The following is a 26,346-nucleotide window of genomic DNA, read 5'->3' as shown; positions in this document are numbered from 1 at the left end:
AGTCATAGCCTTGAATGTGGGTCAGCCTCTGGGGTCAACTCTCAGAAGCCAAAGCCAGCAGAGCTTCCTTCAGCCAGAAAGATTTTCCCCACCCCACTGCTAACACAAGCAGGATTCAAAAAAACCACACAAATTATGCACAACTTGCCAAATATATTCCAATCACAAAGCCTAACCCTCCCTTGGCACTCAATTTGAGTTACTCTTGTACAGGAAGGGTTAAAATGCCTACATACATCCATAGCAACCTCCAGCTGACACAATAATTACCTTGCTTGATGGTTAGGGATGAGAGTGAGTTCACAAAGGATGACATAATCACAGACTCCTCTTCAGGGCACACGGTCAGGTCCTGCAAGAGGCAAGAGGGCTCAGAGACGAGGCTAGTGCTTTATTTGCATTTATATACAGCAGCTTCTTTGCAATGGATTTCAGTGAATGTGATTATTTAATGAATTGATGTGCCAGTTTTAAACCTGTACATCCCTTGAGTGCCTTTGGGCAGTGAGGCCACTCATAAACTCAAGAAATGATTGCCTCAGGACAAGGATATAATCCCCGAGTGCCCCCTTTGTTCTCTTGTATAATTTCTGGCTTGTGAATTAAGGGGAGGCCTGGGATGTTTTGTCTCCGCAGGCAAAAACGTGTTGCCCCCACCCCCAGCAGATCTGGTACCTCTCCCTGCCCCACCGTTGTGTCCACCCTGCCACCATGACGCAATGGCAGGGGTGAGGGTGTGTTAGTGCTGAGGGCAAGGGCACTGTGGTGGCAGCAACAGTGGCACAGGTGAAGCTGTGGCGTGGCTGTTAGCGGTGCAACAGCAGGAGCAGGGGTTGCACTGTCCACCCAGGGCAAATTGCTTCACCCTACTTCATGCGAGCACCCGCCTTGTGAACAGGATTCTCTTCTACAGCATCACAGCAGACTGTGTCAAGCTGCTTTATACCACGCCAGGCTGTTGGTCCGTTTCAGCCTTGCCCAGCCTGATGCCCTCCAGAATAGATGTTCTTGGACTATAGCACCCATCATCGCTGAAGGGAGCTGTAATTCAAAATATCTGTAGGGGACTGGGTTGAGAAAAGCTGCTCTTTTTGCATTGTGAAGGTTCGACTAGATGAGGCTTTTGGACCCTTCCAACTCTACCATTCTTAGATTTGTCGACTCTCACTAGCAGTCTGCTCTAGTATCTGCGATCTGGGAACCTGGAGATTGCCAGGGACTATTTTCATGCAAAGCATGCACCCCTAACACTGATATATGCCTAATCTGCAGCATTTTTATCATTCTCTGTCAATTCTCTCCTTTCTCACATCTGTTTGGTACTAAGGAATCTCACTGGAATTGGGAGCTCCTACAGACTACCACACATAATCCCACCAACCACACGTCTTCCTCCTTCCTTGCAGCTCCCATACCTGGATAATGTTGCTGAGCACCTGGGCATCGAAGTGTGACAAGTACTGTACGTGGTAGCGCTGGAGGATATTTTGGTGCCGTCGGACGAGGCGACGGAGCTTTTCCATCAGAAACAGCAGCTCAGCCAGGTAGCTATTGGTGAGAGGCAGGACAGAACATTTGTTGGCTTATTTAAAACATTTGGAACCCCACCTTTCCTTATAAAAAGGCAGCTGACGAATTTTAAAAAAATGAACACAAAGAATAGTGGGGTAAGGAAGAATTCACAGTCCCATAGTACACCTACAGAATCATTTCAGCAGATTAATAAACCAATACAATAAATAAAGCAGTTAACTACAATCCAAATGCTTTCTTAAAAAAGGAGATTAAACTAACTTTCAGAATGCCATTGAAGGGGGGGATAGATGAGACTTTGGATGAAATATAGGGAGAGGATAGCTCAGTTGGTTAAGAGTGTGGCGCTGGTAACGGCAGTGTGGCAGGTTTGATCTCTGTATGGGCAGCTGCATAATCCTGCATTGCAGGGGGTTAGACTCAATGATCCCCAGGGTCCCTTCCAACTCAACAATTTTGTGATTCTATGAACTAGGTGTCCCAGTATGCTGTTTGTGTGAGGTTCCCTTGGCTGTTAACACCTACAAATACACACCTCTGATCTGCCAGCCTGGATACAATACTCCCCAAGTTCATGCCAGGGGAATTTTACCTAATTCCGCCAAGCATTAGCTTCTTCCCTTCCCTCCATTCTCACATGGCACTGCCCCAAAATGTGAGACCAAGGAGAACGGTTGTATTCCCCGCTTCTCGCCAGCTCTTAGGGGTACAGAAGCTGCATCCTCCTTTTCAGGGGTTCACTCTGCGCTACATGGCCAAGAACTGGAGGGGGGCAAGATCCATCTGTGCTCAACATGCTGGCATCCATCTCCTCCACCCCATCTTCAAGCCACACCCCCAGTCTTGGAACCCACCCGATCAGTACATGTCATAAAAAGATTTGTGGGAAAGAAAAAACGTCACACAAAGAGACATTTCAGGGGCAGGAAAATTGGACTCTAATTCTAGAATAGATGCAGACATAGAACTTTTTAATATCAGAATGTAATTATGATTTGTGTATTGGTTTTGTGTTTCAGGGTCACGTGTATATATGATGATTATTCATAAATAGTTTAAGCAAAAACCACCCAAATCAGTACCTGTCAGTGAATTCCTCTGGGTTCTTGCTCTTGCTAACATGTTCACTGTGTCGGCAAAGCCAGGTTACCTCATCACGGCAGAAGGACAAGGCCATGAAGACATAAACAGCCTGTTGTGGGGGAAAGAGGGAGAAGGGACTTTATGAGAAAAATATTCCCTCCCTTCAAATCAGTAAGGTCAGCTCAAGAAAGGGACGTTCAATATGGCCCAACACTGCACATTAACTTTTTAAAAAGCTATTCTATTCTACTTAGCCGATGTCCTTTAATTGTGTATTGCATAATGAGAAGCCTAAAACGGGGGCGGGGCGGGCGCGGGGAGATCCATCATGCAAATTAATGACATTTGTTGATTGCAGCTTGTTCTGGCTTATGTTTTCCTGTGCTTCAAATTTTCCTTTTGCTACTGTAGTGATGAAGGAGAAAGGGAACATGGAATAGGAGAGACCTGAGAGGATCATCAATATGTGAAGATGAGAAAAGCAGAAGGGTAAAAACTGGAAACATAAATACTTATGCATGGAATAGATCTACATAGATCTATAAATACATAAATGTTCCTATACAGGATTTCTTTCCTCACACACGCAACACACACCCCCCCTCCTGGAAACTCTCAGTGCCATTTTCCCTCACGCTCTGCCTGACTGGAAGAAAACCTGCTGGAAGGAAGAGAAGCACTGGGGAGGGCAGCTGCCTTTGCCATCTAAATCGCACTTTTCACTTTGCTCATGACTGGAGCACCCGGTGGTTAAAAGATGCAACCCGCTGCATACAGTTTGGCTTGTAGTGACTGCTGCAGATGCCCTTGGGACTGCTCAGATACATTATAAAGATAAAGCAACCAGGAAAGCTGGAAATATGATGGTTTGTTTTTAGTAAAAGCTTTGATTCTCAAGAAACTACATGAATTTCAGGATAAAAACAGGCACTGCTTTTTGGACAACCCTTCTTGCCCTACCCCTTTCTACTGTGGTTTTGTATGATGTCAAAAAATAAGCCACTATAGGTAAGGACCACATTCGTATCAAGTCAGACTCGAATACAAGGTCAACACAGCATTTGGCAGCAACATGGGGTAAAGGGTCCTCAGTGCTGGTGCCCCAGCTTTGGGACAGTTTCCCTGCTAAGACTGATGAGTTGTCAGCATCGGCTGAAGACTTGGCTGTTCACCCAGGCTTTGTTGGAGTTTAACGTCAGGTGCATGGTTGTGATTATTCAGATTGAAATTCACCTTCTTCTGGTTCTGCACTGTTTTTATGCTGCGGTTTTATGTTAACGTTTCATTATTTTAATTTGAAAATCGATCTATAATTGCTTGTTTTCAATTAACAGGTAAATATGTATACACACCCTTACATTTGGCTTCCTCTTCCCAGGCGCACTTACACAGGCAAATGCATAAAGGCGTGCGCACACACACACACGTCTGTTTGCCCACTTGCCCAACTCAAACACATCATGCATGCAAGACTGTCTTCTCCCACATTCCCAGCTCTTGTCTACTTGCCTTTGGCCCCAAAAGCCCTGGCTCGTTGGCCAGAATGGTCTCCATTTCCCGTACAGCATTCCTCAGGAAATGGCGCCGACCTCGATGCAGCTGCCCACTGTCAAGACACCGCTGGAAGGTTCACACATGAAGATGACAGCTGTCCCATGCCCCATCTGACACACCACAAGCAGCAGCAAATGACAATGCCCAGCTACTTAGTCAAGGTACATAGTACCCAAAGCTGGTCAAGTTATTTTGGAACTACAGGCAGAAAATTGAAATAAAAGCACCATCATTAAATGGTGCTTTTATTATTAAATGACAAACAACTGGATGCCCTCGCATGAGGCCTAGAATGGTCCACCAAATGCTCAGGCTGGGCAGACTCCTAGATGTGCTGTGCAATAGATGAGGGAGCAGGTGGATGGCAGGACCTCAGAGGGAACATGCAGGAGGAGCTGCAGAAAAGTGTGGCTACCTTTCCCCCTTCTCCAAAGGAGATTTATGGTGCAATCCTTTACATGTCTATTCAGGAATTAGTCCCACTAACTTCAGTGGGGCTTCAAAGTGGGAGAAAGTGCATACGACAGTGATGGCTAACCCCTGTTTTGGAAGTCTGATCCAGTCCTCCAAGCAGATTTTACAAGCCCTCCAAGAACCGACTGATTTTGGTAGTGGTGGCAGAAACATATATAACAAAGCAGACACAGCTAGAGGGTGGGCAGAGTTCAGTTTTTCCAATGGGGAGTCAAACTGTCCCCTTCCTGGCCACTAGACCCATCACTGGATGAGGTGAGCAGAGAGGGAGCTTGTGTCTTAACAGCTTCTTTGCACAGATAGCTAATGAGGTCAAGTGTCTGTGTGTGCCTGAGCATGTGGGATGGATACACCCAGTTTTAGCCACCCCTGCCCCTGGCCTGCTCCCCCACCCAGAAGGTTGGCCATGGCTGAAAGCAGCGAGATGCCAAAAAGGGTTAGTAACCCCTGATGTACAGGACCACAGACTTAACGGAGGACATCTAGTTTATAAGGCAAATGGTGGCAACTTCAGTAACAAAGGGCAGCTGGTGGAATACAATGAAGAAAATTAATGAATGTTAGAAGAATATTGGGATGAAGTTACATGGTTTTAGCAAAAGTGTTATTAAGAATTATACAAAAATTAATTGTTAATGCGTTAAAGTAGAAAATTTAAAGTTAAACTGTGTTAGGATAAATTATAGAACAAAAATTGAGAAAGAGGGAAAGGATTTGTTGAACCAGCTAATTTGAACTAGAATACAAAAAAGGGAGGTGCGAGGAAGTCAAGGAAACAAGCATATGAAAGATAAAGAAATGAAATTTGGATGTGTTTTTAAATGTTTTAGTTTTTTCTTGTTGTTCTGTGACATTGTTTTTTCTTTTTCTTTTTGATGTATTGTCTGTTAAATTTTTTATTGTTTCTTCTTTTCTTTTTTATTCTGTTTCTTTTTGTAACTATTAAACACTTAATAAATATTATTTTTAAAAAAAATTTAAAAAAGGAATATAATGAAGAAATAGGGATGATGGGGATATCGGTCAAATGGGGCTGAGAAACAAATTTCAGACATGAGGGGAAAGGTAAAGCTAGTGAGGCAAAGTATTAAGCAGAAGAGACCTGGTTATCTACTAGGAAAACCCTGGAGCAGACAAAGTGCAGACTTAGGCAGTAGCACGGCAGACAAAGCAATGAGCAAGAATGCAAAGGGTCGTTCCTACCTGTTTGCTACAGCGTGCTCTTTGCATTCTTTGATATCAGCTATGCGTTTTCCATAACTGTGCAGAGAGAGAGAGACACTGAGATCACAGCCAAACCCCTCCAAAACATTATGTTGTGTTCTGTTGCTTCGTCCATCCAAGCAGAGCCAACTTTGTGCAAGGACAAGTTTTCTAAAAAATTGAATGATTTTAAAAATCCAGTGGCACACTGGCAAACCCTTCACTTTAAAATGGCTACACCAAAGCTTTCTTGTCTCTTGTGATGTTTTCCAGGACAAGCTACAGCTCAGGAGCAGAGAACATACTGTACGTGCAGAAGGTCAAAAGTTCAATCCAGGGCATTTGCAGATAAAGAAAGTACTTTCAGGAAGAAAGTATGGAAAGGCCTGCACTTGACTCTCTGGACAGCAACTGCCAGTCACAATCAGCAGTCCTGGCCGTGAAGGACAGAAGGTGTGACTCAGTGGGTGACAGTTTCATGTATACAGAGGGTGAACAAATACAAAACAGGAGGACGCTCCCACTCATAAGCACATTTATAACTTGCCTTTCCTCCAAGGAGCTCAAGGGGGTATGCACAGCCCTTCATCAACCCTCACCCCCATTTTATCCTCACAACAACCCTGTCAGGTAGGTTAGTCTAAGAGTTGGCAATTTACCCAAGCCTCACCCAAGTGAGCTTCATAGTCAAGTGGGAATTTGGATCCAGGTCTTCCCAGTCATAGTCTTCACAACTGTACCACTCCTGTGCTTCTAACATTAGTGTAAAAGAGGGAATTCAAACCTGCCAAAATTTGCCTGTGGGTCTATCTCACCTCTACAGGTCTCTTACCCTTTGATGCTGCTGAAGGCCTCCTCCGCCACTTTGTGAATAGAAAGCACTTCATCCCGTACTAGAGCAATGTAGAGAGAGCCACGGAGAGCTGCCCGCCACAGATCCAGACAGCTTTGGGTAGAGCCCAGGCAGCTGTGGCACAGCAAGAACCCAACTGCAGGGGTAGAAGATGGTCAAAGGCAAGGATAAGGAAGCAATGGACCCTCCCTGCTCCGTACAGCAGCTAGCCCCTCCCTGCCACCCACTTCCAGGAGCAAAATGAATTGTGCAAATCAAGCAATGCATTACAAACCATAGCGTTTCTTGCCCTAGAATTTACCTGGGTGCTAAGTTTGTGAGGCAGGGGGTGGGGAACCCAGAGCGCAAGCATATGTCTACCTATGCCCACTGCGGCCAATGGAGATGATCTTGGACAATTTCTGCACCTTTTGGCTATGATTATCCAGCTCTGGATAAGATTTCTTGCTATACTGAGTCAAGATTCCAGGTTGACCATCCAGCCTGGATCCTCCCCAGCCTACCAGATCAGCAAAGAACAATGTGTCAACTTACTCACAATCCATCGCTCAAGAACCTCCAGAGAAAGGTATTCACAGGCCATCTGGGAACAGGAAAGAAATATGAGTTTTCTGCCTACAGAAATCTGGTATCATCATCTTCCTTCCTAAATACTCAGTGCCTCTACTAAGGTTTTTTAACGTGTGCAGCATAATTTTCTACGAGGTCTGGAGTAGCAAGGCCTCACTGGGTGACCAGGGGAACCATTTGGTAGAACAGCCAGCATTACAGTCTGCTGCAGCAGTTCACTCTCTTGCTTAGAGGTGGGGGGAACTCAGGCCTGCAGCGCTCCAGACTCCCTTTTTGCAGCCTCTGGGACTCTCCCCAAGCCCTATCTCTTCCCAAGGCCAAACCCCTTCTCTCTAGGTCACCTCCTTCACTGGCCCTGCTTCAGGCCTCTTTCAAGTGCCCGGAACCATGGTAATGCCTCTTGCTTGCCCACATAGAACCTTAACTTGTCTATAGGTGGAAAGTAGCCCACTCTACAAACTGAAGATTCACATCCATTACCCTGCTCTCTTTTCTGTCTCTGTAGCCTCACCCTCTGGTGGCATCATGATTGAGGGGGCCGGGGCCGTGACTGAGAGGGCCAGGGCCATGCAACATCAGCGCACCCTACAACATGCACACATGACACCAGTGCCCTCCTGCAGCCTGCACAAGTGATGATGTGTCGTGGGGACACCCCGCGGCTTACTCCTGTGACATGAGCACATCCCACAGTTGTCTGCACGGCTGCTGCAGAACGCTGAGGGGCCCAGCCCCTTCATTGAAAATCACTTGGTGCGCCTGGGTGGCATGTGCTCACCCCCACCCTGCAGGTGCCCACAAAGCACTGCCATCAAACTGGTTCCGCATCCCTGCTCTAGCTCAACTGCCAATAGTAACAGAACTTGTTAGCATTATAGCCTCAATGACATCACAATCAGCTTGCACTGCATGCTGGGAAACAGTGGCTTATCTCACTGAAGTCCGTTGAAACTCAAGAAACATCTACAAGAGGGCAGAGCCTGCATATATGAGCTCTGTAAAAGGCAGCACTGCTGATCCAAAATGCAGGCCTCTGATTTTAAGATGGTCCAGAAAGCCTGAGTTTGGGCTGTGCTGGAGAGGTAGCAAAAGTGTCACTGTCTCTATACACGGACACGCTCACCGTGTCTGAACTGGCAGGAGCTAGCATGTTCGCGGGGTTGCTGATCAGACTGAAGAGTTGGTCACTTCGCCACTGATCAGCTGAGTGGTTTCTACGGGCGAAGAGGAAGTGCAGCGAAAGAAGTGCATTGCTCACAGCCTGGAAAGAGAACTCTGTTAGCAGCAGGAAATGACAAAACGCAGAGAGACAGAGAGAGAGAGAGAGAGAGAGAAGAAAGCAGAACTACATGTTACCCTTGGCACACATGACATGAAGAAGCATCAACCAGGTGGGAGGAGCACTTAAATCTTCCCATACTTGCTTTGTTCTCTCTTGCAAATGCTCCCCTGGAGGAATTTCCCCCACAGCTCAGCTTCAGCCAGATTTACAGGTATTTACCAGGGAAAGTTAAGTATCCACTGGTCACCCACTACTTCTCCCCTACAAGTGCCCCACACTTATGTGTTTTCCTCAACTTGTACTCTACCCACAGATGGCAAACTATCATCCAAATATTAACCGAAATTTTTAACTGGATTGACCAATTCTGCAACACAGACACATTCACCTAACTCCTGCTTGATTTGGGATCATCCAGTGTTTGCTGAAAAGCTGAATAAATTTGTCCTCCTTCCTCCCCTATCCCTTCTCTACCCTGCCCCGCCCCCCTCCAGAATGTGGGTGACTTAATTATTAGCTTTTCTGGTTTTGCAGTTTACCTACTTCCCTCTTTTTTACTTCCTGTTCCAGTCATGGCTGCCACCAAAACTCCCCACACATTTCTCAAAATGTTATTTGTATACACTTGTGAAGCAGCAAAAGAAAAGGGAAGAAGCTCACAATAAGAACTGTAATTGGGCTACCTTCAGCCAACACCATGAGAAATTGGAGCAAAGAATGTTCATTCTCTCCGACCAACTACAGAACCACATTCACCTCCATGGAACCACAATTCAGAGATACAACACATGCTTTGCACACATCAGTTCCCAGGTTCTGAGGTGGTGGGCTCTCCTTCCTTGGGGATTTTTAAGCAGAGGTTGGATGGCCCTTTGTCATGGGTGCTTTAGTTGAGATCCTGCATTGCAGGGGTTTGGAATACGTCCCTTCCAACTCTACCATTCTATGATTCTACAAGGTGTGACCGGAAAGTTTGGTGAATGGTCACAGAAATCGGACAGCGAGAAATATTTGAACATACATATGTTACAGGCCTTTTGATACAATGCACCATTGACAACATGCGTAGAACTGTTAGAAACTTCTGGAGAAGTCCTCTTTTCGTACTGCTTTCAGTTCCCTGGTCACAGCAGCTTGGACATGTGAAATGTTGGAAAATCTGTGCCCTTTCATAGCAGATTTCGGTTTTGGAAAAAGAAAGAAATCTGATAGGGCCAGATGGGGAGAATTTGAAGGGTGGGACAACTCAGTAACCATTTCACATGGAATATGCAATTCTTCCATCATCATTCGGATGGACAAACGCTGATCCCACTTCAGTAACTCATGAACTCTGTCGACATTTGCCGTCGTTCTGCTCATCAACCGTCTGCCAGACCGAGGGTCATCTTCAATGGTTGCCTCCCTTCATGGAAACGCTTAAACCACTCACACACTGGCTTTTGAGTTACAGCTTCATCTCCGTACACAATTGTGAGCATTTCGTGGGTTTCTGATGCCGACTGTATGTTCGAATATTTCTTGCTGTCCAATTTCTGTGACCACTCACCGAACTTTCCAGTCACACCTTGTATGTTCAATTCCTCACATCTCTAACAAAAGGGATCTCACAGGACCAAGCACTGGGAAAGATGTTGGAGAGCCACTGCCAGTCAGACTCTACAATTTGACAAGACTAGATGAGCCACTGGTCTGATTCAGGACAAAGCTTAATGATACTGCATAAAAACCAACACTCTCATTCTTGAGAACACAGCAACACACGCAGGAAGAATGCATGTTACAAAATCATAATGTGAATCTAGATGTGCTAAGAAGTTAATGGAGATAGAGTCTAATGCTGAAACCCCAACGCCAGGCCTGTGGGCACCACACTGTCCTCATACACTTTCCTTTGGTGCCTCCCAAGCCTCCCACTTCATTCTTTATTTTAATCTCACCTTGGTATGGGGCCCAAACTCTTCCATCAGCTTGCGCAAGGGATTCTCATACTCCAGTATCATCTGACCCAACCGAGGGAAACTGGCATCACTATAGCCAGATAAGGAATGAGTCAGAGGTGTTTGCCAGCAACAGAAGCCCTCCTCCATCACTGACAGTGCCCACCCATTTCACTGCAAGAGCATGACAAGTGCTCCAATGACAGAAGCCCTGGGCTCCAGAGAACCTTATGGGAACAATCCAGGCAACAACACAAAACACAGGAGAATGCAACACCTGGTCTCCAAAAGTGTGGGAGGGTGGCCTTGCAGGAGAAGGGATTCTCATGCTGTGGTGATGACAGGATTATGGGGTGGGATTGGCCTATTTCACTGCTTTTTTCTTTCTTTCCTTCTTGAAGAAGATGTGTGCTCCCATGCTGGTGGTGGGGTGAGGGGAATAAAGAAAAGCAAGGGGATTGCTGAGGAGGAGGTGGAAGCCTGGCTGGTGTTTCTCCTCCAGGATAAGAGACGACTTGAGTGCTGCTGGTGGAAAGGGGCATCATGGAGTGCCCTGTTTCTAGAAAATTTGCAGAAACAAATCAAAAGCATTGTTTTGTAAATTTCTCAAAAGGGTGAAGGCATGGCAGAATGAAATGTGTGGGTCACCACCACCAACGGTGTCACAGGTATCTGTGACATTTGCACAAGGACATTCCATGCAATCCTTTTGTTAAGGAGGAAAGCAGAGGGAGGAACTGTGTTTTCCATATCAAAATACTAGTGTTTAATGCAATTACCTTTCAATAGATGGGCCAGCTTGGGGGGCATAGGAGTGGGGGGGGGGAGTAATTTGTTTATTTACACTCCTTATTAGCGGCTCTTTAACCAAAGCTCCCATAACACTTTACAAAGCAAAAACAATACTAATACAGAATAAAAGAAATAATTTGCATTTGAATCTCCCACAAAAGCCAAACAACAGAACATCTGGAAAGGCCCATATCTTTGAGAAAATGGTAGGTTTCAGCTACAGATGGCATATTTAGCTTAAAAGTTAGGAATGGCCTTTTAACTATAATAGCATACAATAGCAAAATAGCTGTTGGGGTGGGGGAAGTGTGACCTCCTCCTCCATACTTGTCCAGAGAAGGCCAGACATCCACCTGCTAGGGTGCTATAGGCATTAGGAATGCACTATTGGGCCAAGGGAGTGGAATATATGGACACTGACCCTGATCCATGGATCATCTCATGGGTACACTGGTACAGGCCAATCAGGCCTTTGCGGTCATCAATACGAGAGAGGAGTAAGATGGCAGATGCGTAGGTGACAATCAGGTCAAGGTAATTCTTGGTGAAGTCATAGTTTAGATGCTGCAGAAGGAAAGAAAAAAAGTCAGTTTTATTTATCTGATAAAAAGGGAAATGTATTGACATCTTCATCAACTCTGGGCAGATTCTGGCTCCTGGCAGCAGCACTTTTCTTAGAATCTCAGCACAATCTGCTCAGATAAGGAATGGTGGACCTGTGGCTCTCAAGATGTTATTGGGACTATAATTCCCATCATTCCCAGCTACTGGCAATATGGAGTTATAGTCTCAACAACACCTGGAAGTTCACAGGCTCCACATCCCTTATCTAAGCAGATTGTGATGGGATTGTAAGGCATTCCTCATTCCCTGCCTTAGACAATGGCTCACTTTGTGTGAGTCTCCAAGCCATGTTGGAGGATTGTGAATGAGCCTAAAGGCTGCATGAAGCCCCCTCCGCTCTGACACACAGCTTCTCTCTTACTTTCCTGTTTTAGCAGTAGCCATAGTTTGCCACAATGTACCAAGTGTCAACCACATTTAGTATTTGCCTTCCACTGCCAGAATAAAAAATGCATTTAAATTCTAGTTTCCAATTCTTTCCGGAGGAAAAACACTAAGCCATAATTTGCCAGTTCAGACATTGGGGCAAACTATGGTTAGCACTAAACAGACACTAGGTGGAGTCTTGCTTCCGGCTGATGAATTAAGTGCTACTTTGAGGGCTACAAAAGTTAGTTAGTTGTGAATTCAAAATACTTTTCTTTTAATGGCAGAAGGAAGAAGAGATCAATCCCTCCCAATGAGTGCAAGACTAGCTGAAAGAGGAAGGTGGAGCTCTGCTAAGTCTAACTTCTATGCTGCAAGATCAGTTCAGCAACAGACTTGAGAGGTAACGAAATGAAAATCTCCTTACTTGGACATTTTAAAAAAATGTACTACAGAACATTTATTCATCTCCTTGCCCAGCCCTTCCAAACCTATGATTCATGGAAAAAAGACACCGTTCCTCAAGCATTCATGTGTTGGATGAATCATACTGACAGTTCAGTTAGCAAACTGTCAATAGCCAAAAAGTTTGAATTGTGGTCCATTTGCACCTATAACAGCTTCCCTACGAAGTCCAGCAGCAGCTTTCAGGAAGTGGGGTTTTCATCAGGAAAAGGAATGGGAAGAAAGGTTCCATTTTCCTCTCCACATACTGAGGACATTCACTTCCTGTCCAGAGCTAGAGCTGGGAATTTAAGGATCCATGCCTGGCTGCCCCTTGTGGTAAGTCACTCAGGAAAAGGGCTCTAACTTCCTTCTAGGCTCTGGTAAGACTTTGCCCAGCCAGGCAGCCCACTGATTTATCCTCACCTGATAGGGATCTATCAAAGCTTTCAGGTCAGGTTTGAGTTTTGCTTGGGTAGCAGGAGCAGTGACGATTTCTGCTATAGCTGGTTCCTATCCGCTCAACTCCTTACTGCCTTGCTGCCTCCTTATTCCCACCCAACTGACTTACTTTTTCTTTTTTTAAATAATTTTTATTAATTTTGAATTACAAAAATCCAATATAAGCTTTATAATATCAATACCAAAATACAATTACAATTCAAATACAAAGCAATCACATGGCCAATTATAAAATTTAGGTGGCTCCCCGCATGCTGGACTTCAAGGTCTACTAGTTTCCTTTAATTCTGCTTACACACTACTGCTCAATCCAATTACAATCCAGTCCTGATAAAATCCCTTATACCACAGCTACAATGTTTTAACTTCAATTCATATTAACACATTTAGTAATTTATAAGTTCACTAGTCAAGTTCTCCTTTCTTCTTCCTGTGTGAGGTATTAATCTTAATCCATTGTTCCTTTACGTCTTTGTCAAATATTATGTCCATCTTGGTTATTCCCGATCTCTGTCGTGCCTTGTGGCGCTGCTGACTTGGTGTCACGCTAGATAGATCTCTCCTCTTTTGTTCTCCAGCCCCTCCAATTGCAGCTGCAAAATTCCATTGCCATTACTTCCAATCCCAGGAGGGGAGTCGCCTGGCACCCTGCCAAATCCCTGGCAAGTCCTCAAAGTCCAATCCGTCCTCCCCTCAGACGGGGGGGGGGGGGATTTATCTTCATAGAGATTCCAAGTCTTTTAAAAATTATTCCATACTATTATGTTTTCCTCACACAGTTCAGTTTGTTATTGTAATCCATATCTATACTCGCGTCTCCCTTCATCTTCACCTGCTATATGAGTTTATTTATTTATTGCATTCTCAGGGGGTTTGCCAAGTCATTTTTGTAACAAAGGATTTATAATGAAGCCGTTGGCTCCACCCCCCCACTCCACATACTGTTTTTTTAGATTGAATGAAGTCTTCTTTCCAATTCATATCTTTACAACCTTGTAGCTGTTTCAATTCGGCAGTTTTTGATCTTGTCCCATCATTTCCAGCACGCATCTGTACATTAATCCCAAATAATCTTTAACGAACAGAAGAACCTCTGCTCTTAATGGCGACATTGGAGGGTTACCAAGAGGCAAAGTGCTTTTGCACTCAGTGCCTCCCTGCCTCCCACATTCTATGCCAGAGTGGGAGCCAGGCACCGAGATGATCTGCGAGTGTAGCCCGTTCCCACCATCCCTGGGGGGAATTTCCAGGGATAATTATCCTCAATCATCCTTGATTAACCTTTGCCAACGAACTCCCGTTGTCGTGGGAGGTAACTCCATTAAGGCAGACAGGAACCGGAAGCCCCAACTGACTTTCTAAGCTGCCAATGGCCCAGCATCAAGATAAAAATATAAGGCATAATGTCCACAGTTGCATACCCTCTCTGCATTAAACTAAAAGTAATGCCCATCTGCCTTTAATTCTCAGAAGCCAACACATCCATACTTTATTCAAAAGATACTCACAATGTCAAAGTGGCACAGGGTGGCGTCCATAGTGTTCAGCAGCTCATAGACATGGTCCTAAAGAAGAAATATTAGCATTAATGAAGCTATTGGGGTAGAGAACTGGACTCCACACACTCCATTGCTGCATATCATTCATTTTTATTATTGCATTTATAGCCCACCTTTCCTGCAAGGGCCTGTACTTGGTTCTTCCCCTCCCCACATTAATACAGCAACTCAGTGAGGTGAATTAAACTCAGAGAAACAGAGAGAGGGTGGGAGGAGAGAGAGGGAGAGACTGACTGGCCCAAGGTCGCCATTATAAAATTTTAGGGGACACACACATAGCAGACACACACTTCACATAAAGCCAATCTTTAGCCTTCAAAATGTAGGAAATATTCCCTGAGAAAAGTACACATTATTTTAGCACACAGAACAATCAAAAAGGCCATCTTGGTTCTCCTAATGACTATAAATAATTTCCTCTACAGAAGGAAATAACTTGGTGACACCTTTCCCAGTAGTTCTTTCACTTACAAATCCTGTCTTAAGGGTATATTTGATGTATGGATAGGGTGGGCTTATGACCAGAATTCGAGAACTAAGGTAAAAAGGCCAGACTGCCCAGGTAATACAATCAGTAAAACATTATCAGGTATCTTGGCAGACAGGAGAACCCATACTCTCAAATTTCTGTGATGTATGTGTGGTGCTTTTAGGGTCTTCTTTGGCTAAGGGATTGGGAAATGTCTGAAGTCTTTAAAGGTTCCTGCACACTTTGTTCTTGGGTTCTCTCACCTCCTTGGAAGGAGGGGGGTGGGACTCTGTTGCAACAGAAAAATAAAGATCTGCCTTGCTTTCACTGGATCCTGTTTCCATCCATTCTTCTCTAACTGATACAGGGGACTCAGAGTCCTTTGGGGAGTTGGGCAGCAAAAGCCAACCTCCAATTTTATACAACAGTCACCCACACCAATTTAAAACAGTCTGGTTGCAAAGATCAACCCAGCATGAAACCATTTACCTTTCCCCACTCCATGCCCCCGCAAAGCTGTATGAATCATCTCAGACTTTGCTCGAGACTGCGGCTGATGACACTGACAGATGTTTGTGTTTCTGTCCTTGGACATTAAAGATCTACCTGATTATGAATTCAACCATAAACTCTGTGTAGCATTAAAAGAGACATGAACACTTCATCTTTCTTTTTTAAAAAATTGTTGCTTCCATTCTTGAGAGGCTGGCTTTCTTATTAAGCACAGATGTGTCAGGATTATTTATTTGGCTGCTAGCTTTGCTTATTTAGCAAATGTCCTCTGTCCACGGATGTGACTGCTTTTTCATTTTAATTCTATTTTTGTACAGTAGAATCTGTTTTCTGGTTTTATTCTGAACAGGTTTTACATTGCCAGGGGGTGTTGCTGTACCTGCACCCCCCCCCCCACCCCTTGATTGGTCTAACTGGGTAGTCATGCCTAGCCTACATTCCAGTGTTATTGTGAGGAAGGATTGGGGAATAAAATGTATTTGGAAGGAGAACGGGATAAAATACTGTATCTACTATATATTTTGAAAAGTTGGTTGTTCACCATACATTTAAGTTATCATAACAAAATTTTGCACGATGGTTCTTGGGATCAAGGAACAGATTTTCATTTATGTTTGGAGGCAACTGGATGCCCTTTCAAATCAAGATGGCAACTGAACCTTTCAAAACTGCACTGATTTTAGCCACTGATTTAAAATCTGCATGGTTTTTTTGGTTTCTTAGAATTCCCAAGCAATAGCAAGTATGAGACTGCTAATATAAAAATAAATAAAGTGTCCAAGTTAAAATCCACCTAGAGATAGTGTGGCATAGCAGTTAGAGGGCTGGGCTGAGACATGAGACCAGGATTCAGTTGTGAAGCTCACTGGATAACCTTCGCCAGCCACTGTCTCTCAGCCTAACCTATCCCACAGGGTAGGGTGTAAGGATAAAATGGGGAGGAGGAGAACAGTGTACCACGCCTTGATCTCCTTGGAGGAAAGGTGAGATATAAATGTAGTAAGATACAAATGTGATGATGATGATAATAAATAATAAGAATAAGAATGTAATAATGCAGAAACCACTTGCTCTGACAACAGCCATGTCCCAAATTCTGCAATGCCAAAGTGGGAAATGCGCTGATGACCTTTTTGGCATTATGACTATTATTTCACTTTATTATAACTTACCCGTCAGCTGAAATGACCACTTTTGCACAGCTATTAAAGGTGTAGGAGTCTGGTCTTCTTTTTCATCTGGTCAGCCAAGTTATTATATGCAAGGAGAAGACTTCTGGCCTAGTAAAGACTCCACAAAGGCTTAGCACTCAACAGTTGCAGTCATCCCTGTCATTCACACAAAGAGGTCAAGAAAAACTGCAGAACAACTGCTCTCCTCTTTCAAAAAGGTAGAAGGCTTTTCGAGTCAGACCAGGGCAAATCAATAGAAGCCTCAAAAGCAACATCTCAAATCCCTACTAACACTCACCCGGAATTCCATTACATCCACAAAGGTTTGATAATAGGAAGTGAGTACCCGGAAAATATCTGCTTTCTCCTTGTATACTGGTCCCAAATGTTGCTGTAAAGAAAAGCAAATAAAGCATGGACAAGTATGACTGATCACCAGCAACCTCATTCCTCTGGGAAACAGAGCAGAGCTTTTTCAGTAGTGGCTCCCTTGCTAGGCTCCAGCTGAAAGGACCTCAGGAGGTACCAGGGCTAGAAAAGGAAAGGTCTCCTTGGAGAGCAATTGGAAAACAGCCCTTGACTAGATTCATACGTTCATGTGGATTATGAAGGGCTGGAGCTCCATGGTCAAACACACACTCTGTATGAAGAAGGTCCCAGTTTCAATTCTCTGCATTTCAAGATAGGGTTGTTAAAAGCCATTACCTGAAACATGCACAGCTGCTGCCAGTCCGCATGGACAATACTAGGCTAAATAAATGGGTTGGTGGTGTGGGTCAGTAAAAGTCAGCTTCCTACTACTCAGGGATAGAACATGTTTCTCCCTATGCTCTATCCTAGTTAATATAATGTAATTGGAATTTGGGGCCATCAAGAAAATGCTTCCCAGGATGGCAGCAGTTCTTCTCATGCAAAAGTTACTCTTGTTTAAGCCAGGAGAATAGCAATGGCCACTTTCTGTTCCCAGAGAGTACAATCCCTCCAACTCCCCACTCCCGCTCTGACATGGGGTCTCACCGTGCCGCTCCGTGTGTCCAAGTTGGGAAACTTCTTGTTGATGTATTTGATAGAGGATTCCATGGTCTTCTCGGTGAAGAAGCTTGGCTTGGTCCGGGAATCCATACATGTCTGCAAAAGTCAACAAAGCTGCACTCAGAACTGAGCAACGTGCAATGCCAATTGTGCTGCTCTGTTTAATTTCTAGGGGAAGCGGGTAGCACTGTTCATCAGGAACACAGCATCCAGGGAGAAGAAAGTTTAACCCTTTACCCTACTCTGGTTGCAACACACACACAGAGTGCCTTTTAGTGCCAATAGGACCTGCCTATAAGAATAACAGCAGAGCAAGGGAGATGTTACAAAAGTTGGACGCCACCTGTGAACACGGCAGTCTCCCAGAATATCTACCGTATTTTTCGCCCTATAGGACGCACCGTCCCATAAGGCGCACCTAGTTTTTTGGGGGGGAAATAAAGGAAAAAAATTATTTCCCCCCCAGGCGCGGGGTTGGGGAAGCCCGAGCTTCCCCCGACCCCAGCCCCCAAACAGGCAGCTCTCTGCAAGCCGTGGGAGCCCAGTGCTGGCTCCCGCTGCTAGCGGAGAGGTCCGCGAAGCCTGGACGCGCTGAGCTCAGCGCGCGCAGGCTTCCGCATGCAGGCACCTCTCCGCCAGCAGCGGGAGCGTTCCCGCTGGTAGCGGAGAGGTCCGCGAAGCCTGGGCGCGCTGAGCTCAGCGCGCGCAGGCTTCAGCATGCAGGCACCTCTCCGCCAGCAGCGGGAGCGCTCCTGCTGTTTGCGGAGAGGTCCGCGAAGCCTGCATTCGCCCCATAGGACGCACCCAGATTTCCCCTTCATTTTTGGAGGGGAAAAAGTGCGTCCTATAGGGCGAAAAATACGGTAATTTCTGACTTCACTAAACTTAAGCAAGGCCCCATCTGCACAGCACAGTTAAAGCAGCATCATGCCACTTGAAGCAGTCATGGCTTCCTGCAAAGAACCCTGGAAAGCAGTTTGTTAAGAAGCTTAGAGTTGTTGGGAGACCCCTGTTCTCCTTACATAGCTATAATTCCCCATGTTCCCTGGGAAGAGATTGTTAAACCACTTTAGGAAACATAGTTGTAGGAAGAGAATTCAATTTGATTCAGTTTGACTGGTTGATCATTGCTTTCATGATGTTGGTTTGGGATTCCTAGCTCTTTACATGTAAGAAGGCTCAGCATTCATGTCCAATCCTCCAGTTGACACATTTTTTCCAATTACAGATTACCGTATTTTTTCGCCCTATAGAACACACTTTTTCCCCTCCAAAAATGAAGGGGAAATGTGTGTGCGTCCTATGGGGCGAATGCAGGCTTTCGCTGAAGCCTGGAGAGCAAGAGGGGTCGGTGCGCACCGACCCCTCTCGCTCTCCAGGCTTCAGGAAGCTATCCACAAGCCGTGGGAGAGCTGCGCGACTTCGCACAGCCCTCCCACGACTTACGGAGAGCTGCCTGCACCCAGAAGCCTGGGGCGTGCTGAGCTCAGCACGCCCCAGGCTTCGGGCTTCACGTGGCTCTCCCACGGCTTGCGGGGAGCTGCCTGTTCTGGGGGCTGGGGTCAGGGGAAGCTCGGGCTTTCCCCGCCCCAGCCCCACGCCTGGGGGGGGGAATAATTTTTTTTCTTTATTCCCCCCCCCCAAAAAAAATAGGTGCGCCCTATGGGCCGAAAAATACGGTATTATCCTATGAGCAGCTGCATTAAAAGCTGTACCCATTTCCCTTTCCTCTAATAAGACCAGATATTTAATATGGCAAGATCATAACCAATAGCAACAGTCACTTTATTAATAAGTGGAGGTAAACAACAGGCACTCCTACAAATCAGCAGATCAGAACAAAACATCAGATCCCCACAGAGACTCCAAATCCCATACAAACCATACAGAGCATACAGCCATACAGTCAACTCTCAACTCTCTCTGTAGTCGTAATAGTAATAGCAGCTTAGCTAGTCACTGTCATACTGAATCTGCCAAGGTCAGTCATTCACCTCTCGGATCATACCATCCCAACCTTGTCAGTGAACCACGCATTCAAAGGACCATTCACAGCCATTTAAGAAAATAACATTGTTTTGTCAAATCCAAGATTCTAATTCAAGAGGCACTTTAAAGAAAAAAACACAGGCCCATCCATGCACAGTAATCAGATAGCAAGCTCAAATCACTCCCTAAGGTAAAATGTAAGTGATGTGCATGTGGTGGAACCTGCGACAGTTTGCAGTAGAGATCATGATCAAAACCGGAAGGGGAAAGGAGGTGCCGCCAACAAGACAATTCTGTTGTAAGCTGTGATCGGATCTGCTGTTGCCCCTACAGAAAGAGGAAGCTTCAGAAAGTTCTCAGCCAACACTCACATGCAACAGGAAGAGGAACCACATGCGTGTGGTATCTCCTTGTCTGCTAAAAAGCTTAGAATAGCTCCAAGGTTTCAGCTAGTGGAAGATCTATTTACGTCTTTTCAGGTCTTCTACTGAGACAAGATAAAGAGGAGCCAAACAAATGGCTCAGTTCAAAAAGTTAGATTAGCACACCTGGGTTCAAAGCCCCATGAAGATCACTGCATGACTTTGGGCCAGTTTCTCACACACCCAGGTCTAACATACCTCTGGTTGTGATGATAAAATGTAAGCTTCCCTGAGCTCCACAGAAGGGAGGAGGGCAGACCTATGCAATTTATATCCGCTCCCACATCTTCCTCTGCCTGCTGAACCTTTCTACAGCATTAATGCAACAGTGATCAAGATCACAGATACGGAGCAGTTGCCACTCCAACCGCTGGTGATATGTATTCGATGGACAAGACTAAGATGGGCAGACAGGAGATGGACCAAGGGGGGATAGTCAGGAGCACCCAAGGTTGCAGTAGATATGTGAACACTAAGGTGGCTCAGGAAAGGTTTGTGCTGGTCAAAAAGGAGTCTTGAAGAGAGGAAGGAATTGGCTGGACAAATAAAGAAAACTCTTTCTGCTGGGAGTCGAAGAAACGGCTTGATTAGCACTGATGAAAGCAAGGAAGTAGGACTGGGAACTAGAGAAAATTGGGACCGATTGCAGATCCAGAAAATAAGTATTTTCTTTCAGAGCAGCAGTATGCAAGAATCCCTAGTTTCCTCCATTAACCCACTAGATCCACTGCCAGCTGCTTCTAAGAAGGCATCAGCAGTTGACTGAAGAGCCATGAACTCTTCCTTGGACCTTTCCTAGTTCATATTCGTTGGGGGGTGAGCATCGTGCTTTCACAACTGGGATCAAAATAGGAGCTGTGTCTACTATCAATGAAGCCTAGGACTTCCTCAACCCAATAAAAGTAACTAGCAGCCCTGATCTCTAGCTACCTGCACCCATGGCTGTAAGAGCCATTCTCTCCTCTTGCACCAAGCCAAGAGCAGAGCACGGCAGAGGACCTCACCACCCCTTTTCCAAACCACTAGACCCTATGACTTCCTTCTCAAAGTTGGGCGCAGAACCGTTTCCCTGCAGGGAACACGAAGACCTGCCACTGGTCACATCAGCTCCTACCTTCTTGATGTTGTACATGCGAACAAGGACCCCCTTGCCCCTCTCATTGAGGATGGTCAGCTTCTCCGCAAACTTGTGCTGATACACGGAGGGCAGAGACATCTCCCTGTTGAATTCTCAGTGCCCTCTCAGTCTTCACTTGAAGCAAGACCTCAAAACCAGAGGCACTATACAGTGCTGTGATCTCTTCAAGGGGGAAATTTAAAAGGGGGGCAAGATATCTGGGTGCCATGCAGTGGCCACACCCAACAACACAAGCTGCAGAGGGCCTGCGTTGCTGCTTTCGCACTGGCAGCTGCACACAAGCTTGTCTCCTGACACTTCCCCCTTGAGAAGCGATGAACGCTGCTTCCCTTTGGGGGCTGAGACTTCCTGTGGCTGGAGCGCTTAAGAAGCACAGCAGCTCTGTTGCAAAGCAGATCTGCAGATCATGCTAGTTTTGTTCTGCGGAAGCAAACCTCTTCCTGCTAGACAGCTAACTCTGCTGCTTCTGCCAAACCACACCTATTGTAAAATTAGAACTACCCTATTTTCTCCTGGTGCCTTTTTCAAACTGGACAGCAGATAGAAATTATGGAGGTGAAGCTTGTTAACGGAGAAATCTGAGGGCTCCCTTGGACAAAAAAACAAGGACACCAGCCAGGAATACCAGAGCAAAACAGCAGCCAGTAGGCTTGGTCTTTCTTGAAGACTGTCGCGACTGGACTACCACCTGCCACCAGGTGAAACAAGATGGAAGCCCTGAACAAAAGAATACCCCAACTTTTATTAGTTGCTAATCCCCCAAACTACACCCCTAAAACTACACAACTACATCACTGATACATCACAAAAAAGAGGGGTAGCAGGAGGAGTTTGTGGAGTACTTTCCGGAGGACAAAGGGAGGTGGCAGTTTCCTGCCCCCAGAGGGAAGAGCTGATCATTGTCCTTTGTTCCAGTTGAATCCACTCCCATATGCAAGTTCTTTGCGTCCTTGATGGTCTTCTGTCTAGGACCATCTAGGTTGGCATTCGCTCCTCCACATGCAGCTGCTGGGTGACCTTGGGCCAGTCACACTTCTCTGAAGTCTCTCAGCCCCACTCACCTCACAGAGTTTTTGTTGTGGGGGAGGAAGGGAAAGGAGAATGTTAGCCGCTTTGAGACTCCTTCAGGTAGTGATAAAGCGGGGTATCAAATCCAAACTCCTCTTCTTCTTCTTCATGGGGCAAAATAAAAGTGGAATGGTGTAGATCCGATGTATGGTTGATTTTCTATGAATTTATAACAGAAACATCGCGTATGTCGTGTGTGAGTGTGTGTGTGTCGAGTTTGTACAAACTAAATGATTGGGGGTGAGTTCCTGCAACAAGCTGCTGAACTTCTGTCCATTGAGTAGCTGTTAAATACCACCAGTCAAAAAAAAAACAGAACAGCAATGGGTCTCACACCCACCCACACCCACCACCTTTTTGGGAAGCAGATAAGGGCACTCACTATGAGAGTTACACCATTTTACGTTTAGATTTGTATTCCACCTTTCCTCCAAGGCACTCAAGGGTGGGCAGTTGTTGCTATTATTTACCGTATTGGCCCGAATATAAGCCACACCCAAATATAAGCCACACCTTTAAAATTCAAAGGGGGGGGGGGAGAGAAAAAAATACAATACCCGAATATAAGCTGCTCTCTTAAAATTCTGCAGACACTCACACCCGTTCCATTTTACCATATGTCTGGTTCGGCCGCGATATCGTAAAAGCCCATTTTTGTAAGGTCGCAAATTTAAGCCGCGCTTGAACTTTTCACGGTCAGAATTGGGGGGGGGGGGGGGGAGTGAGGCTTGTATTCAGACCATTACAGTATATTATTTTTGTATCTTTTTTTAGATCTCAGGATTTGTGTTGAAATTGTCCAATGTGTACTTTTTGATGTTTTATTTATTGTTGATGGCTACTTTTGTTAAGTCTGTAATTATGTAATTTTTTACATGTTGTAAGCTGCCTTGAGCATGGTTTCAGCTTTGGAAAGAAAAGATTGATTCATTGATAAAAGCTTCTCCTCTCTCTGATTCATCCTCACAACAACACTGAGGCAGGTTAGGCCAAGAGTGACCAGCCCAAGGTCGCTCAGTAAGTTTCATGGCTAAGTGAGGATTTGAACCCTGGTCTTCCAAGGTCCTGGTCCAACACTCTAGCCGCTATGTAACACTCCACAACAAGCCTGTTAAGTGGCTGAGAGGCAGTAATTGGTACAAAAGCTGTCAGCAAGCATCATGGCTATACTGGGATTTGACTTTAGGTCTCCCTCGGCCCAAGACTGCAAGCCAACACAAACCTACATGGTGCACTTCAGAAGAGACACTTCCAAATATTTTCCCACAATACTTGCTCGTGTGGCATTAGACTGTTAGCCTATGACCTGGGAGACCAAGGTCCAACTCCCCACTCATCCACAAAGCTCCCAGGGTGACCTTGGGCCAGTCACCATCTCAGCCTCACCTACCTCGCAGGGTTGTTTTGAGGATGAACTAGCTAGGAGAACCATGCACACCACCTGGAGCTCCCTGGAGGAAAAGGTGGTATATAAAGGTAAAAATAAATTAATGAATTTCGTTACACCACACACACTAGTCAAACAGGAAACAATAAAAGATTGCCTTTTATCACCAGGTCACAAACATTAGCTAATGGGTTCCATCTGGCATTTCAAATCAGTGTTAAGGAAAAATCTAGGTGCGAGGCTGCTCAGTCCCCCAGCTCGTGGGGCAGAGCCCATGGGTCCCTGCGGAATAAAGGAAGGACTCCAGCCAACCGGAGCAAATAGCTGCAGACCAAAGTTTATTACGCAATAGGTTCAAAGAGCAAATTTAAACCCTGAGGATGGGGTGACAAAGACTTTTAAAACTTTCCCACCATATCCCAGAATACAGTTCGTACAGCATCATTGCTACATCACTGACATGCCACAAAAGGGGAGGGGTTAGCCTTGGCAAACATGTCCAGACAAGTCCTTGGTACCAGATTAGCATAAGCAGACATGGCAGGGCAAGACTCAGGTATAAGATTAGCATAGACAAATATGTCCTAAGTACCCACCACCCAAAAGTACAATAGAAGTTCCTTTGCATGTCTGGAGCCTGAGGCGAGTCAGGTGATGAGATTTGGCTTCCCATGGCTAACAATGAGCCCAGTAATTGTCACCTCTGGAAACTTCCTGGAGTCCCTTTTCTAGGGAAAAATAGCTTTGGAATGGAGGAAACTGGGAAAGGAGATGATTTTATATTGTTTTTAAAGCTTGGTAACTTCCCTGAGCTGTCAAGTTGAAAGGATACATTCAGGCATAATATTTGTAATATTTAACTTTAAAGATGTGCCCCCCCCCCGGTAATTTCTGTAACACCAGGGTGAATAAAAATCAATGATTTTTTAAAAATTATATATATATGGGGGGGGGGGGGAAATCTTTCTAAAGATAGTTTTCTATTTAAGTTACCAGTAAGTGTGAAGCAGTAAAAATGAAAGTGCAAACCTTGTGAGCAGAATACTCCACAAGTCTTGTGATCTTTGTGTAGTGATTGTGCAAGTCAGTGGCATGTCTGTGCAACTCGGACTTGAGGCAAGTGCTGAAGGCACTTCAGGGCTGGCAACCTCTTCCCAATCCCACCGGGTCCCAACAACTGCACTGACACTTAACTGTACAGCATACACACCTGAATCCAAAGCAAATCCAAAGAGGGGTGGTGGAGGAGGAATTAGTAACAGAGATCTGTAAGACCTTGAAGTGCTTGCCAGTCAAGTTCACTGGTTCCAGGCGCTTCTTCCCAGAGCTCGCCTGAGGTTGTCCAAACGATAAAGTCTCTACCTGGAACTTCAGTCTTGACGTTCTCTGCTCCAGTCCTTGGTTCCCCTTTTCCAGCTTTCCACCAGCCTGATTCTCCTCAGCCTGCTCTTTCGGCAAGCCTCTTCCAGCCCAGGCCTACCAACTGTATCTCCCCCCCCCCGCCCCTCCAGAAAAAGTACAGCAGAAAAGCAGTCCAAATATACAGTAATACCTCTGCAAATGTCCGCCTTGTCTAGCGTCCATTCCAGCAAATGTCCACAGCAAACCCAGAAGTACCGGGTTACAGGTTACTTCCAGGTTTGCAGCTCACACATGCACAAACACGCTAAATTGCGCTTTGCGCATGTGCAGACGCGCAAACCGCTCCATGCACGTCCACAGGCACAGCGCATTGCCCTGCGTCCTTTTTGGCTAGCAGCTGGGGCTCCGGAACAGATCCTGCTGCAAAACAAGGTACGACTGTAAACAGTTAACTTATTAAGCCTTGCAATAATGTATTTCTAATGGTAAAACCAAATCAGTAATTTTTGATATAACTGTAAAAACTACTCTGAAATTTATTATTCCAAAAATGAAACCTTATACCAGCAAGAATAAGTCTTTCTGTTTAAAAAAAAAATTACATCAAGTCTTACTGACTAGTGATTTAAATAGATTTTATTTAAATCAAATCCACCGTTTCAAACGGCAAATAACATGGTAACTGTTGGGGAAGGCGGAAAGAACTCATATTTCTGCTATCAAGCATGGTGGTTTGTTTTCTGAGGAAATATACCATATTTTTCCATGTATACCATATTTTTCCATGTATAAATTTAAGAAAGCGGGGGGCTTTTTTTAGGGGAGAAATGCCTCCAAAGTTGTTGAGCTTTTTTTAGGGGAGAAATGCCAAAAATCGCTCCCACGACAGACCAACAATGCCACTCACACACATCAACAAAGCACACTATCCTCTGTCCCCTCCCCGACAAAAGCAGCAAATCGCCCACTGAATTGCCGCAAGAACAGCAAATCAACACCAGCCCCTGCCACAGCTACCAATAACATTCTCCACCTCACAGCAGCAACCAATCCCA

The 26,346-nt window shown here is 45.3% G+C and overlaps 2 protein-coding genes and 2 long non-coding RNA genes across 12 annotated transcripts in view; 3 read left to right on the top strand and 1 right to left on the bottom strand.

The window, feature by feature from the left end:
* The window catches only part of NCKAP1L (NCK associated protein 1 like), a 68,571-nt gene that overhangs the window by 42,016 nt on the left and 209 nt on the right, over window positions 1-26,346 (bottom strand). Inside the window, exons 1-14 of one of the 4 annotated variants that reach the window (XM_083428194.1) lie at window positions 25,482-25,504; window positions 17,911-18,021; window positions 17,192-17,284; window positions 14,689-14,745; window positions 11,706-11,848; window positions 10,493-10,583; window positions 8,394-8,531; window positions 7,235-7,283; window positions 6,680-6,836; window positions 5,848-5,904; window positions 4,126-4,222; window positions 2,616-2,725; window positions 1,416-1,548; window positions 271-352 (exon numbers count right to left, since the gene is read on the bottom strand). In XM_083428194.1, the coding sequence (XP_083284320.1) occupies window positions 271-352; window positions 1,416-1,548; window positions 2,616-2,725; window positions 4,126-4,222; window positions 5,848-5,904; window positions 6,680-6,836; window positions 7,235-7,283; window positions 8,394-8,531; window positions 10,493-10,583; window positions 11,706-11,848; window positions 14,689-14,745; window positions 17,192-17,284; window positions 17,911-18,015 (1,312 nt within the window). In that variant the 5' untranslated portion in view covers window positions 18,016-18,021; window positions 25,482-25,504. Of the gene's footprint in view, window positions 1-270; window positions 353-1,415; window positions 1,549-2,615; window positions 2,726-4,125; window positions 4,223-5,847; window positions 5,905-6,679; window positions 6,837-7,234; window positions 7,284-8,393; window positions 8,532-10,492; window positions 10,584-11,705; window positions 11,849-14,688; window positions 14,746-17,191; window positions 17,285-17,910; window positions 18,022-21,450; window positions 21,822-25,291; window positions 25,403-25,481; window positions 25,505-26,346 lie in introns of those variants that run through there. The other 3 variants (XM_083428193.1, XM_083428191.1, XM_083428192.1) reach the window with 3 other exon arrangements.
* LOC310671927 lies at window positions 317-3,475 on the top strand. The gene is made up of 3 exons (XR_014508279.1): window positions 317-382; window positions 1,407-1,544; window positions 3,028-3,475. It is a non-coding gene; the product is annotated as an uncharacterized lncRNA (long non-coding RNA).
* LOC310671942 lies at window positions 4,201-6,801 on the top strand. Its single transcript, XR_014508300.1, has 3 exons — window positions 4,201-4,331; window positions 6,121-6,300; window positions 6,671-6,801. It is a non-coding gene; the product is annotated as an uncharacterized lncRNA (long non-coding RNA).
* The window catches only part of LOC310671911 (gametocyte-specific factor 1-like), a 32,267-nt gene continuing 14,447 nt past the window's right edge, over window positions 8,527-26,346 (top strand). For 3 of the 6 annotated variants that reach the window (XM_083428359.1, XM_083428358.1, XM_083428362.1), the window contains exons 1-2: window positions 8,527-8,763; window positions 12,562-12,677. In XM_083428359.1, coding sequence (XP_083284485.1) covers window positions 12,643-12,677 — 35 coding nt within the window. In that variant the 5' untranslated portion in view covers window positions 8,527-8,763; window positions 12,562-12,642. Of the gene's footprint in view, window positions 8,764-12,561; window positions 12,678-13,022; window positions 13,058-26,346 lie in introns of those variants that run through there. The other 3 variants (XM_083428360.1, XM_083428363.1, XM_083428361.1) reach the window with 2 other exon arrangements.

The sequence above is a fragment of the Podarcis tiliguerta genome, assembly GCF_965153285.1.
Source record: "Podarcis tiliguerta genome assembly, chromosome: 2".
In the NCBI taxonomy this organism is placed as follows: Eukaryota; Metazoa; Chordata; class Lepidosauria; order Squamata; family Lacertidae; genus Podarcis; species Podarcis tiliguerta.
The sequence above is the reverse complement of the archived record's forward strand: the minus strand, read 5'-3'. Positions and strand labels throughout refer to the sequence as shown.